This window comes from Schistocerca gregaria, chromosome 5 (assembly GCF_023897955.1).
Source record: "Schistocerca gregaria isolate iqSchGreg1 chromosome 5, iqSchGreg1.2, whole genome shotgun sequence".
In the NCBI taxonomy this organism is placed as follows: Eukaryota; Metazoa; Arthropoda; class Insecta; order Orthoptera; family Acrididae; genus Schistocerca; species Schistocerca gregaria.
In genome coordinates this window covers 151,040,952-151,058,725 of record NC_064924.1, presented here as the reverse complement: position 1 = coordinate 151,058,725, position 17,774 = coordinate 151,040,952, and the positions used below count along the sequence as shown (strand labels likewise).

General features: G+C 42.7%; 1 protein-coding gene across 1 annotated transcript in view; it reads left to right on the top strand.

The window, feature by feature from the left end:
- The window catches only part of LOC126272458 (lachesin-like), a 940,748-nt gene that overhangs the window by 864,813 nt on the left and 58,161 nt on the right, over positions 1-17,774 (top strand). Inside the window, exons 6-7 of the mRNA XM_049975336.1 lie at positions 7,855-7,983; positions 14,049-14,168. Coding sequence (XP_049831293.1) covers positions 7,855-7,983; positions 14,049-14,168 — 249 coding nt within the window. The remainder of the gene's footprint in view (positions 1-7,854; positions 7,984-14,048; positions 14,169-17,774) is intronic.

Here is a 17,774-nt window from a genome sequence, read left to right as displayed (position 1 = left end):
GGGCAACACCTACAACGTGCTGACATGAGGAAAGCTTCCAACCGATTTGTCATACACAAACAGCAGTTTGCCGGCGTTGCCTGGTGAAACGTTGTTGTGATGCCTCGTGTAAGCAGGAGAAATACGTGTCATCACATTTCCGACTTTGATAAAGGTCGGATTGTAGCCTATCGCGATTGCGGTTTATCGTATGCCTGCATAGCTGATCGCGTTGCTCGAGATCCAATGGCTCTTAGCAGAAAATGGAATCGGTGGGTTCAGGAGGGCAATATGGAACGCCGTGCTGGATCCCAACGGCCTCGTATCACTAGCAGTAGAGATGACAGGCATCTTATCCGCATGGCTGTAACGGATCGTTCAGCCACCTCTCGATCCCTGAGTCAACAGATGGGGACGTTTACAAGACAACAACCATCTGCACGAACAGTTCGACGACGTTTGCAGCAGCATGGACTATCAGCTCGGAGACCATGGCTGCGGTTACCCTTGCCGCTTCATCACAGACAGGAGCGCCAGCGATGGTGTTCTACGACGAACCTGGATGCGCGAATGGCGGAACGTAATTTTTTCGGATGAATCCAGATTCTGTTTACAGCACCATGATGGCTGCATCCGTGTTTGGCGACATCGCGGTGAACGCACATTGGAAGCGTGTATTCGTCACCGCCATACTGGTGTATCAGCCGGCGTGATGATATGGGTGCCATTGGTTACATGTCTCGGTCACCTCTTGTTCGCAATGACGGCACTTTGAACAGTGGACGTTACATTTTAGACGTGTTACCTCCCGTGTTTCTACCCTTCATTCGATCCCTGCGATACCCTACATTTTAACAGGATAATGCACGACCGCGTGTTGCAGGTCCTGTACGGGCCTTTCTGGATACAGAAAATGTTCGACTGTTGCCCTGGACAGACCTCTCACCAATTGAAAACGTCTGGTCAACGGTGCCCGAGCAACTGGCTCGCCACTCTACGCTAGTCACTGCTCTTGAAGAACTGTGGTATCGTGTGGAAGCTGCATGGACAGCTGTACCTGTACACGCCATCCTATCTCTGTTTGGCTCAGGGCCCAGGCGTATCAAGGCCGTTATTACGGCCAGAGGTGGTTGTTCTGGGTACTGATTTCTCAGGATCTATGCACCCAAATTGCGTGAAAATGTAATCATATGTCAATTCTAGTATAATATATTAGTCCAATGAATACCCGTTTATCATCTGCATTTCTTCTTGGTGTGGGAATTTTAATGGCCAGTGGTTTATATGTAATTATGACTGCATTATTACTTGCTGATTCACAGGGGCTTTCCTGCCGCTTATTGCAACTATTTTATGAATGTTACAGCCGCATGAATACAAACATCAGATTTTCGCCATATGTAATATTCGAATTCACTTTCAGTCTTCACGTTTCGAGCAAAGGCAGAATATCCGTCAGTAAAGCTGACAGGCTAGAAGCCACGTCATGGCTGTCTTGTGGCAGGCGTGCCAGTGACAGTGATCTGAATAACAATATTGTATAGCAAAGATGCGTTGCCAACTCCTCCACTGGAGAGGCTACAAAATTGTGAATCGCCTCTGACGAATACGGTTTCAATGTCTCGGTCCGATTAAGTCAGTAAAACACAAATAAATCGTCACTGTTTTTAATTTATGACGTTTCATTTGCACTCAGTGCATCGATGTATTAAAAGTACTTACACTCTATCCCCTAAACCTAGTTACAGAAATGCGAATTCCCCAGTGAAATATAATGAGGACATTCCAGCTCTTGCCAGCCACGACTTTGATGCGCTGCTATACTCACTTCCCATGTTACTCAAAGAATACATCAGCTGGTATCCTTCCTAATAATATAACTGAAACTTGGCAACAACACAGAATATATTTTCAGTGACCGACAACTTACTTCCTTGATGGTACAGAACTATCCTCCTAAATTCACTTGATAGTACGGTGTCATTTCAGTTCAATAATGTGAGTGATTGTCTCTTGATATGTGATAGAAGGCTATCAGTTAATGATTTTGAGTCCACGAACGTCGTTCCACACGGAAAACACAACTACTCTAGTCTCCTATGATGCGATTTATCTGTCATAGCGGCTACTGGTCCGATAAGTAACACTAAGACGCCCCTGTTTTCGTTAGCTCCGAGGTAACGCGCTTGCCGGCCGGTTACAAGCTGCTTTCGTTCGCCTATCGAGACACGCTGAAAGCTGTATTTTTAATTCTTTTGTATGAGAGCAACAAGCAGGCAGATAGAAACTCAATAAGGAAATGATAAGACAACGCTCGAGAAAATTCGTCTTGCTGCTTTCAGAACCCTTTAATGTCAGAGCGAAAACCTTATGGCCTTGCAAAATTCTTAATGCCTGTTTTGTTTTCAGCTGACAAATTTTGTTGTTGTGAATACAAAATTCTATGTATAATCGGCCCCATTTTCATAATACTTGAGTATGACAGGGCATGAAGTAAATAGAGAACTTTTCGAAGTCAAAAGTCGGTAATATGCCATTAATTTGTGTTAAAATAGGCACAGTTGTTTTACACACTTAATGCTTTATTAAAATGACTGCCGTTGTGATGTTTCCGTAGAAAGTTGAATTTAATTTGTATTAGTAAAGTAAGTATTTAATTTCTCTTTGATGATTACAGTTGTGTTCAATAAACTAATGGAAAATGCAGTTATACCAGCAACAGTATATCCTTTCACAATATCTGAAACAAACTGACAAAGCTTAAGTAGGTTACAAATTCTACGCCTGTAGACACCTACTGGTTCTAACAAATTATTAAACCTGTGTATATTAAAGAGTATTTTCGTCTAGAAATGAATTGTCTTGACGGTTGATCTACCAACAGCGGGTATACAATCAGAAGGACAAGTGACTGCGAGATGACTTCCCTATCAACACAAGTGCCTGATCTCCTTTGCGCCTATCTCCTGGATATTTTTGTTTCTCAAATCAGCAGAGTACGTTATCATGCATACGCACACATGATGTAGTTTTGTCGGTAAATTTTGTTACACTGCGACCGAAAGGTGTCTCAACCGTTGGCAAAAAATTCCAGGTGTGATGGACACACCCTTGGGGAAGAATTACTAGTGCAAAACACACTCTTGGAGCTATCAGATGGAAAATTGTATGTTCACACTACTCATTTCTCGAGTTTACGTCGTTTGGGTAGGGCTCAGCCTTTCATTTCTTGTTAGGAAGTTAACGATAAAGGCATCATAAACAGTCACCAGTAATAGTACTGCTCAATGAGCGACCTGATGAGGTTCAAGCAAAACTGCAATTGCAGTCACTCCGTTGGTTTTTGTTTTCCCGAACTGGAGCATGCAGGGCTCCTATACCAGACTTCTAACCCTTGTCTGTTGAACGCAAATGTCGCATGATGGTTAAATGCTAATCTATCACTTGTATCAGTAATCGAGACTTCCTTAATGTGGAAAATCATTTATGCCAGAAAGATCTTAGTTGAAACAGGAGTATCTTTTTGTGGCGTGTATTTCCCAAAAGCACTCGCCCCACACACAGTTCAAATCCTTCGAGCCGCCGCCTCTGCACTCATCCCTCTGTTGTACCAAAAGTAGGTACTGTTTTGCACATGTTACACTTTTTCCCACTTGAGACCAAGTTTTACATCGCTTAACCGTAGTTCACGATTTTCAAGCATGCAAAATCCAATGTTTGACTGCAAGATGATAACCAGAACTTCAAATTGGAAAATGACAATTGATACATACACTGACAACGCTGCGCCGCTTTCACCTGGTTGGTGCCCGATGTCAGGCAGCGGGTAGCGTCTGGCCAGTGGCGGGTAGCCAATGCACCGCGAGGAAACCTCCGAGCGTAAGCTGCACTGATCGCAACGCAACCACGAACAGTTCTGTGGAATTGTTTTTGTTCTTACTAGTGGGTAGTATGTGAAACGTATTATCTTCAGTGTTAAATCAGCCTCTTCGCTTTAGACAAAGGTCGAAATGTGATATAAAGAAAGAGACAGAGAGAGAGAGAGAGAGAGAGAGAGAAAGAGAAGAGAGATACGGTTGGACGCGAACTCACGACTATAAGTTTAGAATGCACGACGATTACCCCTTTTTAATTTTTCTTTTATTTTGTTTGGTAACGTTCGTTGCGTTTGGTCTGGCCGGACGTCAAAAGATATCCGCTCAAGTTGATCGTTGATTCATTTGCTCGGTTTCATTATAACAGAGGGCTAGCGCCTCTCAGACCGAACACGCCCAGCTACCGTGCCCGCGACTAGACTACCGGTTAACACAACTCCAGAATAGATCGTAACTACACAACACTTCCTCCTGAAGTTTCCGCATCTGACAGCGTCTCCAAATTGTGCAGATGGCCGGACTTAGCGTTGTCAAAGACGGTCGGTTTTATTGGCCACTTTAAGTGAACGACTCGACTTATTCTCTGTGTGACGGCTGGCCGGCGGTCTCCCTGTTGTCGAAATCGGATGTAACATCTGAGCCGTTTCTTTCTCTAACTAAACTCACTGCATCATATTCAAGTCTCACAGCTCAGAAAACTCATTGACAAAGTGGCCAGTCAGGTAACAACTGCTAAACGTTGAAAGCGGATCACTGTTGACTTTACACATTCTTTGTTTACATGTAATATGCAACGCAGCTAGCGCTATATTCGCACGAAGTAATGGCCGCTATCGACAGGGGATCTCAAGTTGATTCCGTATTTCTTGATCTCCGGAAAGCTTTTGACACCGTTCCTCACAAGCGACTTCTAATCAAGCTGCGGAGCTATGGGGTATCGTCTCAGTTGTTCGACTGGATTCGTGATTTCCTGTCAGGAAGGTCGCAGTTCGTAGTAATAGACGGCAAATCATCGAGTAAAACTGAAGTGATATCAGGTGTTCCCCAGGGAAGCGTCCTGGGACCTCTATAAATGACCTGGGTGACAATCTGAGCAGTTCTCTTAGACAGTTCTTAGACGATGCTGTAATTTACCGTCTAGTAAGGTCATCCGAAGACCAGTATCAGTTGCAAAGCGATTTAGAAAAGATTGCTGTATGGTGTGTCAGGTGGCAGTTGACGCTAAATAACGAAAAGTGTGAGATGATCCACATGAGTTCCAAAAGGATTCCGTTGGAATTCGGTTACTCGATAAATAGTACAACTCTCAAGGCTGTCAATTCAACTAAGTACCTGGGTGTTAAAATTACGAACAACTTCAGTTGGAAGGACCACATAGATAATATTGTGGGGAAGGCGAGCCAAAGGTTGCGTTTCATTGGCAGGACACTTAGAAGATTCAACAAGTCAACTAAAGAGACAGCTTACACTACACTCGTTCGTCCTCTGTTAGAATATTGCTGCGCAGTGTGGGATCCTTACCAGGTGGGATTGACGGAGGACATCGAAAGGGTGCAAAAAAGGGCAGCTCGTTTTGTATTATCACGTTATAGGGGAGAGAGTGTGGCAGATATGATACACGAGTTGGGATGGAAGTCATTAAAGCATAGACGTTTTTCGTCGCGGCGAGACCTTTTTACGAAATTTCAGTCACCAACTTTCTCTTCCGAATGCGAAAATATTTTGTTGAGCCCAACCTACAAAGCTAGGAATGATCATCAAAATAAAATAAGAGAAATCAGAGATCGAAGAGAAAAGTTTAGGTGTTCGTTTTTCCCGCTCGCTGTTCGGGAGTGGAATAGTAGAGAGATAGTATGATTGTGGTACGATGAACCCTCTGCCATGCACTTAAATGTGAATTGCATAGTAGTCATGTAGATGTAGAAACACTTAACCGTTGAATAATATCGTACTAAAATTTTCGTAGTAAAATAGTTCACAAGTGAACGGCCGGATGTCACTGTACAAAGTGGACAATATTTCGGCAAGCGACCACATTGCCATCGGGAAGTGCGCAGTACATCAGCTCACCTCCTCATAGCAACGTAATCACCTAACGAAAAATTGTTGACCGTTGGATAGTGACAGCCGTCATTTATCTGCGAATTAATTCGTCATGAGTTATGCTCGGAGTAGATGAAGAATAACACACTAAAATGTGCATCTTCCTACGTCTTAAACTGACTAGTACGAGCTACCCTAGGTTTCAGGCTCGCCGGTGACGATGTGCTCCGGTGGGAACGTGATGTTATATTCCTGTATTTTGATAAAAATCTGGTCGTAATTACAACAGCTGCTTCTTTTGTGGCCTGTTATACTAGCCCAAACAAAATCACAAGCCGCGAGTGCAAACATTCGGTCTCATTGGGGTTTGTGGGATGAATATCACACTGAAAATTGCTCAGCTTTATATGCAAGTACAAACATTCGGTCTCATTGGTGTCTTTAGGGTGATCTTATGCATCAGAGTGTGTTGATGCGAGGGAGGCATCGAATGATAAGAGGTATCATCACATAGTCCACACATTTCTAAGAGCACCAGGAATGTCTCCGGGAAGGTAGTCTCCATACGAAAAATGTAACAATTGTATCACAATCTATAACACCATGAGAAAGTGCAGGAACTTTTGCGATACAAAGGGTCAGAAACTACACTTCACCATCTTATTTCTTACTACATATTTTCTGGTTATGAGAATTAATTCCAGCATTGAATGCATAGAACTTTGCGCATATTAAAGTCTATTACCACGAGAATTCCTTATGCTTCTACCACAATGGATGTGTACAGTTATTTTACATCTGTACAATACATGAATAACTTACTGATGTGTAGATCTGTTATTAGAGAACGCAAAATGAAATTCGTTATATTATTCCGATATATTGGCTCTCCGGGAACCAGGGTCAGAAAGATGTAAACTATGAATGGCCACAGAAAAAAGACGATTATTTCCGGGAAGTGAACAGAAAGCATCTGATACAAGTACAGTGTTTTAAGTATTACTTTGTTACTGCGCTATAAGTTTCTGACGGTTATTTAGTAACTAACGCAGTGAGCTTTCGAATGTGACATGTAGCACATATTGCAAGTAGTAACTGTCAAAATTCAAAGGCTGAATGTTCCGAGAAGAACTACGGGTAATACAGATACCAACATTACAGTTACAGAAGCAGGTCGAATGGAATGTGTTTGTTAATCAATCCTAGAACACTTAAATTATTTGAACATCCGAAAATTCATGTAATATTAGTCTCTGTCCGTCCAGTCATTGACAAAATAGATAGTCCTGCACAGTTGCTTAGCAAAGTATTACACAGCAGTCAATACAACTGTCAAGCAACGTTTTTATGAAATAAACTTTCATAATTCGATAACTACAGAAATAACTCCTCCAGCTAAGTTTAACACCTGCTGTAGCTCCATCAGCACCAAAGGAACAAACTTAAACAGTAGTGATCGAAAATGAGACATCGATGTCAAATGAATATCAAGACCACCTGATTTACGTAGCAAAGCATATTTCTATAATATGTTAAATTAGCTATTTCAGAATCTGAAATTTTACCCCAAACTATGTACTTTCCACAGATGCCAGGCACGGGTGAAGTAGGCCTATTTTAACAGAAAACATAATTGAAAAGCGCAGCGTCTTGGTGTCCTAGAATAACATTTAATGTCCTTATATGACGTTGTCGGTCCACATGAGTACAAAATTTAATGTAGTAACAAACGGAATAAATCATAATTACACCATTACCCTGTAACAACTTACTGGAGGCCACAGTTCTCTTAGACCAATATCGTTACGAAATGTCCCTGAAGAACTTCCGAGATTTTGTCGGTGTATTTCGGCTCTACTGTGTGTAATATGAACGATGCTTGAGAGATTATTTTCCAGTGCGAATCTCTTACGGTGTGGTCTCTTCCTGCTGCTATTAATGGCTCCATCTGTTGCAGTGCCCATATACCAGGGAGAGGTGCTGAAGCTGACCAAGGTGTCCCGCTCCGAGATGGGGGCGTACCTGTGCATCGCGTCGAACGGCGTACCCCCGTCTGTCAGCAAGCGAGTCATGGTCAACGTGCACTGTGAGTATGTGTGTCAATCATTTGACCCACCCTACCATCCGTAGCATATATACACCAACGGTTTCGCAACACCAAAAGTAATTAAACCACCCTACCACCCGTAGCATATATACACCAACGGTTTCGCAACACCAAAAAATAGTTAATGTAGAGTAATGAAATTTCGGGAATACATTTGTCTAGGTATTAAAGTGATTAACATTTGCAAGATCACAAGTTAATGGAAGAGGATGCATGCATGCAAGCATGCAAACGGCATGCACTGTGTTGTATAGGTAATAGCTTTTTAGGTGCCTGTGGCAAACACCATTCGGAAATATGTTCATGAATGGCAGCACGATAGGTGGAATCACCAGAATGATGTACTATTTAGCAGTCAAGACGCGTGAGATAGCTAGGAGAGTGTTCCTGCTATCTTTAGGTCCAGTGGGTCTAGCACGCAGACTTGTCGTGTGCAAGTCCTCAACTGGCCTCCTTTTAACCAACATACGGCCTTTAATGGCAACGATGCAGAACGAGCTCTCATCAAGAAACACAACAAAACTCCATCCTGCCCGACAATGAGCTTCTACATCTACATCTACGTGTACATTTATACTCCGCAAGGCATCCAACAGTGTGTGGCGGAGGGCACTTTATGTGCCATTTTCGTTACCTCCCTTTCCTGTTCCAGTCGCGTATGGTTCGCGGGAATAACGACTGCCGTAAAGCCTCCGTGCACGCTCGAATCTCTCTAATTGTACATTCGTGATCTCCTCAGGAGGTATAAGTAGGGGGAAGCAATATATTCGCTACCTCATCCAGAAACGCACCCTCTCGAAATCTGGACAGCAAGCTACACCGCGATGCAGAGCGCCTGTCTTGCAGAGTCTGCCGCTTGAGTTTGCTAAACATCATCGTAACGCTATCACGCTTACCAGATAACCCTGTGACGAAACGCGGCGCTCTTCTTCGGATCTTCTCTATCTCCTCTGTCAACCCGACCTGGTACGGATCCCACATTGGTGAGCAAATACTCAAGTATAGTTGGAACGAGTGTTTTGTAAGCCACCTCCTTTGTTGATGGACTACATTTTCTAAAGACTCTCCCAATGAATCTCAACCTGGCACCCGCCTTACCAACGATTAATTTTATATGATCATTTCACTTCAAATCGTTCCGTACGCATACTCCCAGATATGTTACAGAAGTAACTGTTACCAGTGTTTGTTCCGCTATCATATAATCATACAATAAAGGATCCTAATTTCTATGTATTCGCAATATAATACATTTGTCTATGTTAAGGGTCAGTTGCCACTCTCTGCACCAAGTGCCTATCCGCTGCAGATCTTCCTGCATTTCGCTGTAATTTTCTAATGCTGCAACTTCTCTGTTACTATAGCATCTTCCGCGAAATGCCGCATGGAACTTCTGACACTATCAAGCTTCCGCTTGATACGACTGAAGTCACAGAAGGTGGCCGTTAGGGGTACAGAGTGCCTGGCTCGCTGCTGACCTTGAAGTAACCGGTTTGTAACAGTTCATTGTGTCACTGTGATGACAGCTGCTGCTCAAATTGCTTCTCCAGATGCAGTAGGATGCGGCAGAGACATACGGCGAATACGATGGTCATCCCTCTCGGTAGTGTCAATTGGCCTTTCGATGCCCGATCTTCTCGCTAGCGTACATTCTCGTGACCACCTCTACCAGCATTCATGTACAGTGGCTACATTCCTGCACAGTCTTTCTGCAGTACTGCAGAAGAAACATCCAGCTGCTCGTAGCCCTATCATACGACGTCGTTCGAAGTCAGTGAGGTGTTGATAATAGCGTCTTTGTCGCCATAAAGGCATTGTCGACTAACATCACCTTACCACGTCCAGTCTTCAAGAGAACTATCGCTAACGACTGTTGCAGCGACACTCTTATGCGACTGGAGAGAAATTTAAATAAACATCATTGTTCAGATGTAGAAACACGTCTACCAACTACCGTTTATGTCTCACAACTTCTTCTTGGTACTGCAATTTTTTACCGTCAGTATATATATGGTTTATTGTTTACCTCAGACAGGATGCTCGGGATTTCAAAACAGTATCTTAATTTGTTGCTTCAGGAATTGATTGCTACACGTATACTATTGTTTGATTAAACAAACTTTCTTCTGCTATTGGAAATATATTGCTTGTACCTGGCAACCGGTCTCTGATAATCTCCTCTATACAGTCTAGAGCGCTCCAGAGACTTTTTAGCGATCGTGAAGAAATTTTAAAACGAAGTAACTGATTGCCATTTCACAATTAAAAGAGTACAGCAAGTGATCGGCAGTGTCAGATGTATAATTTAGTATACATCACATAAGCACAACTGCAAATGCTAGTTTACGATATGCGAAATTATGAAAATATTTTGCCATATGTAAATCTCATCAGATATTGTCAACTTTTACAAAAGGTTTAGACGACAGACCAAAACTACTGCACACTAACTGTATATTCGATGTGCCTGCTTTATCTTTCTCTTGATCCACTTCATACAATCATTCTGCTGGGCCGTGTCCTTTGATATGATTTAGTTTCTCGTGCGTAAATTACTTAATCCATTATTGGAAATGTAGTGAATGTGTTTCAGCGTAATACTTGAATGTGAGTTGTTGCAGCGGTCATCAGCCCGAAGACTGGTTTATTGCAGCTTTACTTCCAAATTACTACTGCAACCCATATTCATTTGAATATGATTATTGTGTTCATATCTTCGTGTCATTCTACGACTTTCATCACCCACATCTTTCTCCAAACTGACGAGTGTTTCGTACGTATCAACCGATCCTTCTTTTAGTCAACTTCTGTCATAAAGTTCTTTCTCTTAATTCCACCCAGTTCCATCTCATTACTTTATCTACCTCTCCAATCTTCAGTATCATTTCTGTAGCAAATCATTTAAAGAGCCTCTTATCTCTTCTTGTGTGAACTGCTTATTGTCCATTTTTTACTTCAGTACAGAGCAACCCCCTCCCCAAGAAAAAGCCATGCGAATCAACTGCGTAACACTTAAACTTATGTTAAATATTAGAAAATTCACTTTTGACAAAACACTTTTCATGCTACAGGTAGTCCCCATTTTTCGCCATCCCTACTTCGGCCATCGCCGGTTATTGTGCCAAAATAGCAAAACTCATGTACCACTTATGGTGTCTCATTTCCCAGTCTACTTTTTTCAGCGACGTCTGAATTACTAAACTACATTCCTTTACTCTTGTTTCACTCCTATTTATGTCCGTCTGTTCAGCCGAGCCCTTCTCCATCTGTGACAGGATTACATTGTCATTGGTAAACCAGGTAAACCTCAAAGTTTTACTTCTTGTCCCTGAACTTTAATTGCCTCTCCAAATCTGTCCTAAGATTATTTTACTGCTTGTACCCTTTCATATTGAATGACATCGTGGATAGGCTAGAATCTCTCCCCACACCCGTCTTAACCACTGCTTCCCTATCATGTCTTTCGACTTGTGTAAGTGTTTATGTACTCGTTGTACATGACCTTCCGATCCCTGTTTTATGTCCCCGTTACCTTTAGGATGTCGTTAAGTCAGTTCCAGCGAATACTGCCAGAAACTTTCTCTGAATCTATAAAAATTATAAATGTAGCATTGCTTTTCTTACATCTGCGTTCTAACATAAGTTGTTGGGTCAATTTTGTCTCACGTGTTCCTACACTCCTGGAAATGGAAAAAAGAACACATTGACACCGGTGTGTCAGACCCACCATACTTGCTCCGGACACAGCGAGAGGGCTCTACAAGCAATGATCACACGCACGGCACAGCGGACACACCAGGAACCGCGATGTTGGCCGTCGAATGGCGCTAGCTGCGCAGCATTTGTGCACCGCCGCCGTCAGTGTCAGCCAGTTTGCCGTGGCATACGGAGCTCCATCGCAGTCTTTAACACTGGTAGCATGCCGCGACAGCGTGGACGTGAACCGTATGTGCAGTTGACGGACTTAGAGCGAGGGCGTATAGTGGGCATGCGGGAGGCCGGGTGGACGTACCGCAGAATTGCTCAACACGTGGGGCATGAGGTCTCCACAGTACATCGATGTTGTCGCCAGTGGTCGGCGGAAGGTGCACGTGCCCGTCGACCTGGGACCGGACCGCAGCGACGCACGGATGCACGCCAAGACCGTAGGATCCTACGCAGTGCCGTAGGGGACCGCACCGCCACTTCCCAGCAAATTAGGGACACTGTTGCTCCTGGGGTATCGGCGAGGACCATTCGCAACCGTCTCCATGAAGCTGGGCTACGGTCCCGTCGTCTTCCGCTCACGCCCCAACATCGTGCAGCCCGCCTCCAGTGGTGTCGCGACAGGCGTGAATGGAGGGACGAATGGCGACGTGTCGTCTTCAGCGATTAGAGTCGCTTCTGCCTTGGTGCCAATGATGGTCGTATGCGTGTTTGGCGTCGTGTAGGTGAGCGCCACAGTCAGGACTGCATACGACCGAGGCACACAGAGCCAACACCCGGCATCATGGTGTGGGGAGCGATCTCCTACACTGGCCGTACACCTCTGGTGATCGTCGAGGGGACACTGAATAGTGCACGGTACATCCAAACCGTCATCGAACCCATCGTTCTACCATTCTTAGACCAGCAAGGGAACTTGCTCTACCAACAGGACAATGCACGTCCGCATGTATCCCGTGCCACCCAACGTGCTCTAGAAGGTGTAAGTCAACTACCCAGGCCAGCAAGATCTCCGGATCTGTCCCCCATTGAGCATGTTTGGGACTGGATGAAGCGTCGTCTCACGCGGTCTGCACGTCCAGCACGAACGCTGGTCCAGCTGAGGCGCCAGGTGGAAATGGCATGGCAAGCCGTTCCACAGGACTACATCCAGCATCTCTACGATCGTCTCTATGGGAGAATAGCAGCCTGCATTGCTGCGAAAGGTGGATATACACTGTACTGGTGCCGACATTGTGCATGCTCTGTTGCCTGTGTCTATGTGTCTATGGTTCTGTCAGTGTGATCATGTGATGTATCTGACCCCAGGAATGTGTCAATAAAGTTTCCCGTTCCTGGGACAATGAATTCACGGTGTTCTTATTTCAATTTCCAGGAGTGTACATTGCTCCGTAATCTATGCTGATCTCCCACGAGGTCGTCTTCTACAGATTTCTTCGTTCTTGTGTAAATAATTCGTTTCAGTATATTGCGAACATGACTAATTAAAGGGAATTATGAACATCAATTTCTGCCTCAGTTGCTTTAATAAATTGCCCAACCGTTGGTTCGGAGCCTGAGTGTACTAAAGAGAAGACTGGGACGATTTTGCACACATTTAAACTATCTCAAGAAGAGTAGTTGAGTTGAGCAGTGAGAACTCGTCAGTTCGGGGCTAACTAGCCTCCACATGTAAAGAAAGCTTTTATTTGTGTGGACGCACCAAAGTATTTGATGTGTAATCTCGGGAATAGATGGATCTGAAAATGGATTGTTTGTAGATGCAAAACGGAATAATTTGAAAAAAGTGTTCTGTGTTTCCGGATTGTTAAATAGGTTGTCATTTGCACTATATATTCTGGATTGAGTGCTTTCGGCTTTTTTTAAAGTAAGTTTCGACGTTAAAAATACTCGGCGGCAATATTTCAAGGGGTACCACTAATTTCATTATACGACACTCCATGCCCGTACTTCTGATTACGCATTTCTTATTGGCCCTTCGGTAAATACACTGGAAAAACGTATCGTTTCGCTTTCCCTTACTGCGTTACACATGGACACGGTCTTGCACTTCTTATAGCCCACGAAGACACCACCACAAAACGCGTGGCAATTTTCGCATTCGAAATGCAATGTTTGCAGGCATGTTGCTGAAGACGTACAGTTAATACAATCGTTCGCCCAAAGTATTTAACGATCAGTTTATTTAGAAGGTGAACAATAGGAGCAACTTGAATGAGTAGAGACCTCTATTCAGAACCGTTTCGTCTGTAGATACTGAAACGTAGAATAATGGTTGAATATCCTGTTGCCAGTACGCCAGTAATGAATGCCTAAAATGCTGTTGAACTGTGTTTCAGTCCACCCAGTGATTCAGGTACCGAACCAGCTGGTTGGTGCGCCGCTGGGCACTGACGTCACGCTCGAGTGCAACGTGGAAGCCTCCCCGACGTCCATCAACTATTGGGTGAGGGACACTGGTAAGTGCTGCAAATGTCACCATTACCTGGTATCACGTCAAATTAAATTTTTCTGTGCATTTTTCCACGCGCTATGTGGCAAAGCCACCGTTGTTGCAGCCACAATTCAGGCCACCTTCATCATGTTTGTGCTTCACATAAACAGGGTATTTCAAAAAATGTGTCTCATATTCCTGCAGATGATAGTATCGGTCAAATCGAGAAGAAATATTCACCTTCTCTGCATATCAAAGGCAATGTACTGACTGAGGGACTAACTTATCATTGCCCAGCCCATATTCCTAAGGATAGAAACTTGAAATCTGGAGAAGGTGTAGATCTTACACTGCCGGCGTCGTTTAAGAAGGGACTTTTCGAAATTCCAACTCTAAGGTGTGAAGTAAGGAATGAGGTTCCTTATGGAAATGTTTTATTGTTAAACAATTTTTAGAGTTAAACCTATGAACATTTAAAACTGACTTCTCAGTTGTAAATAAGAAATGTCATGTTTCACTGTTTTTGGAAATTTTACCACTATGGGGATGAAACGGGGGGATGAAAGTTTTTATGGAAATATTTCATTATGCAGGCATTTTCAAGGATAAATCTATAAAAATTTGTATTTGGCTGGCTTCTCTGTTAGAATTAAAACATACACAAGTCACCGTTTTTGGAAATGCAACCCGTAAAGAGTTGAAATAGGGGATGATAAGTTGTATGGAAATATTTCATTGCGAAAGCATTTTTGAAGCTGAATATTTTGAATTCTGCTGTTTCGCTTCTCAGTTATAGATGAAAAAAATTCGTGTTTCAGTGATTTTGGAAAATAAACCTGTAAGGGGGTGAAATAGGATCAGACTGATTCACTGAGTCGCCATCGCCCCGCCCAAACCTCTAAAGATAGAAACTTGAGGTCTGGAGAGGATGTGGATCTTATACTGTAGGTACCTTTGAGAAGGAATTATTCGAAATAGAGGATTAAAGGCTTTTTGAAAGTATGTCGCCATTAAGAGTATTTTAAAGTCAGAAATACGGAAACTGATTTTTGGTTCCTCAGTCACAATAAGTGTTTCAGCATTTTTGGAAATTGAACCATTGAGGGGGTAAAATGGTGTGTGGAAGTTTTTTTGAAAGTAAGCAAATACTAAAGACTGCTAAAGGATTTTTAAGGCTACATCTGTGACAACTGGAATCTAACTTCTTGGTTAGACATGAAAAAGATTCGTGTTTCGGGAAATTCAATCCCTAAGAGAATGCAACAGAGGATGAAAATACTTAAGAAAAAAATTCATTACATTAAGCAAATTTTAAAGCGTAATGTATGAGAACTGGTATTTCACTTCTCGGTTAAATATAAAGAAATATTTGTTAGGGCATTAAAGTTGCTAGGGAAATATCACAATAATAACCGAAAAGGCGTGGTTAACAAAAACTTTGGACTCCTGCTACCATAATCGCTTTTTGGTCAGAAGTACATTCAGAAATGACCATGATTATATGCTCTTTCATAGCGTGAAAAGCTTAGAAGGTTTTACAATTTGTGAACAATATAAAAATTCGAAAAAAAATCTCTTTAGAGCCTACACTCTATGCGAGCGAAGCTTATATCCACGAAGCAACTTCTTTTGATGTATGATGGTTTTGCTTGTGTCGAGTAGTGTGTACTATACGGTGCTGCAGTCCGTCTTATGAGGAAACGATACACTATTAATTGAAATGTTATTTTTACGTAATATTATGAGGCTGTGGTGAGTCGTCTTTGTTGAGAAGCTCCGTATCTCAGTTTGTTGACGCGGTCAGGCAGTCCACTGTGAGCAAATATTCTGAAGCTCGAGTTTTTATCTTTTAGCTTCTCGTAATAATTGTTTAACGTCTGTTACGTCACATTCCTTTCAACAGTTATTCTCGTGTTATCTGGAATAGCGGCGCATTAAACATTAATGATGCTAAGATTTCTTGGCTTAGAACTGGTTCTGACCGCCGTACTCTATGATGAATTAATGCGCAAACACTTGTATGTTTTATATCTTATATCTTGCGCCTAGAATACACATGCAAGTCAGTAGGTTTGTAGATCTCACACATTCGTCAGAACAAGAAAATATACTGTCTCGATAAGGATGACAAAAAAGCTTATAAAAATTCACTTATTCTTATACAGCAATAATTCTGACATTTTCAATGATCATATGTGATTGATATACAAAATAGTAGTTATGTTTCTCTAATAGATCCGTGCCTCCTACGACTTTTTAGAATGTTAATTTTTATCACAAACTTTTTACCTCCTACTGAGTAACACCACATAATGCAGTAAGATGCTTTGTAAATTATCACAATACGTACGTGTGTACAGACACAAATCCGCGAGCAGTCATTGAGGTTAAACATCAAGATCGTTGACGGACCCGTAATGATGCATGCTGTAACGAAATCATTACCACTTACTGTGTATCACTGATTTCTGTGCCATAAACTAGCAGCGCAACTGTAAAACGTTACCCTTGCACAAAGTTAACGACAGAGGTTTGTGCACGACGGGCACTACCGCATTTTCCACGGATCGTGTGACATGACCTCACCATAACGCTTCGTGGTTGCTCGCCACAATCTTTCATTGGCGAGGGATTGATCGAGGTCTCCCGATAACATTGCTTCTTCGCTCACCGGATTTGAATCGAATTTCTGGTTATGAGAACCTTTAAAGGCATTGGTGTGTGCCCAACCCTTCGACAATGTACAGTCGTTATAGGAGCGTGAGACCCTTGCATGTGACGCAGTCCGAATGGAGACAGGCGTATTTGAGACGGAGCGTGATTCATTGCGGGTTCATCAGGACCCATGGTACCCACATGCAGCATTGCCCATAGTGTCTACTTCTACTTAACGGACACATGGTAACTACAGGCAAGGGCGTCCCACAATTCAACGGCTTTGGTTTACCCGTATATCGATATCATATCTTTTCTTCTAGTTTTGACCAATAGTAGGACCCTTAAGAATATGTCACATTTTCCCCAAACACCCTGTATATTATGAGAGAATGGCTACACTACAGGCATTACAGTCTTTTGATTCAATGACTGGGTAAAGGGGGAACTATATCCGACGCTTATTCGTGGAGATATTCCATATTTATTAACTGGCATTCAGCAGAATGTCAGTATTCGAATTTGCCATTGAGCGTGAGCTAAACATGGGCCGACAGACTTTCTGAAAGAGATCGGTCAGAACGTCTGTCACCAAATTTTGGGAAAAATTTCTAAAATCACAAATAAACTGTATGTCAGTGGTGAGAGAATGTAGCCTACACAACACTGAACGAATAAAGCACGAAAACAGTTCTGGATAATGCATTTGTACAAACAAAGGGAGAGCCAGTTAAGGCAAGAAATCACAAATAAATCCATAATGAGGAAATATATCGCGTTACAGTTTCCACTCCGTTAAAGCGGAAAAAGTGACGAATGTTTGACGTAGACAGATAAAGTTTACCCTTAATATCTGCTGAATTCTGAACTTGTGTAACTTATCGCCTTGTGGGCTGTAATTATATTTAACCTCTTGTGGTACTCAGTTGAAGCACTTGACTTACTGAATACTAAACCTGAATGGAACAGGCCTGAG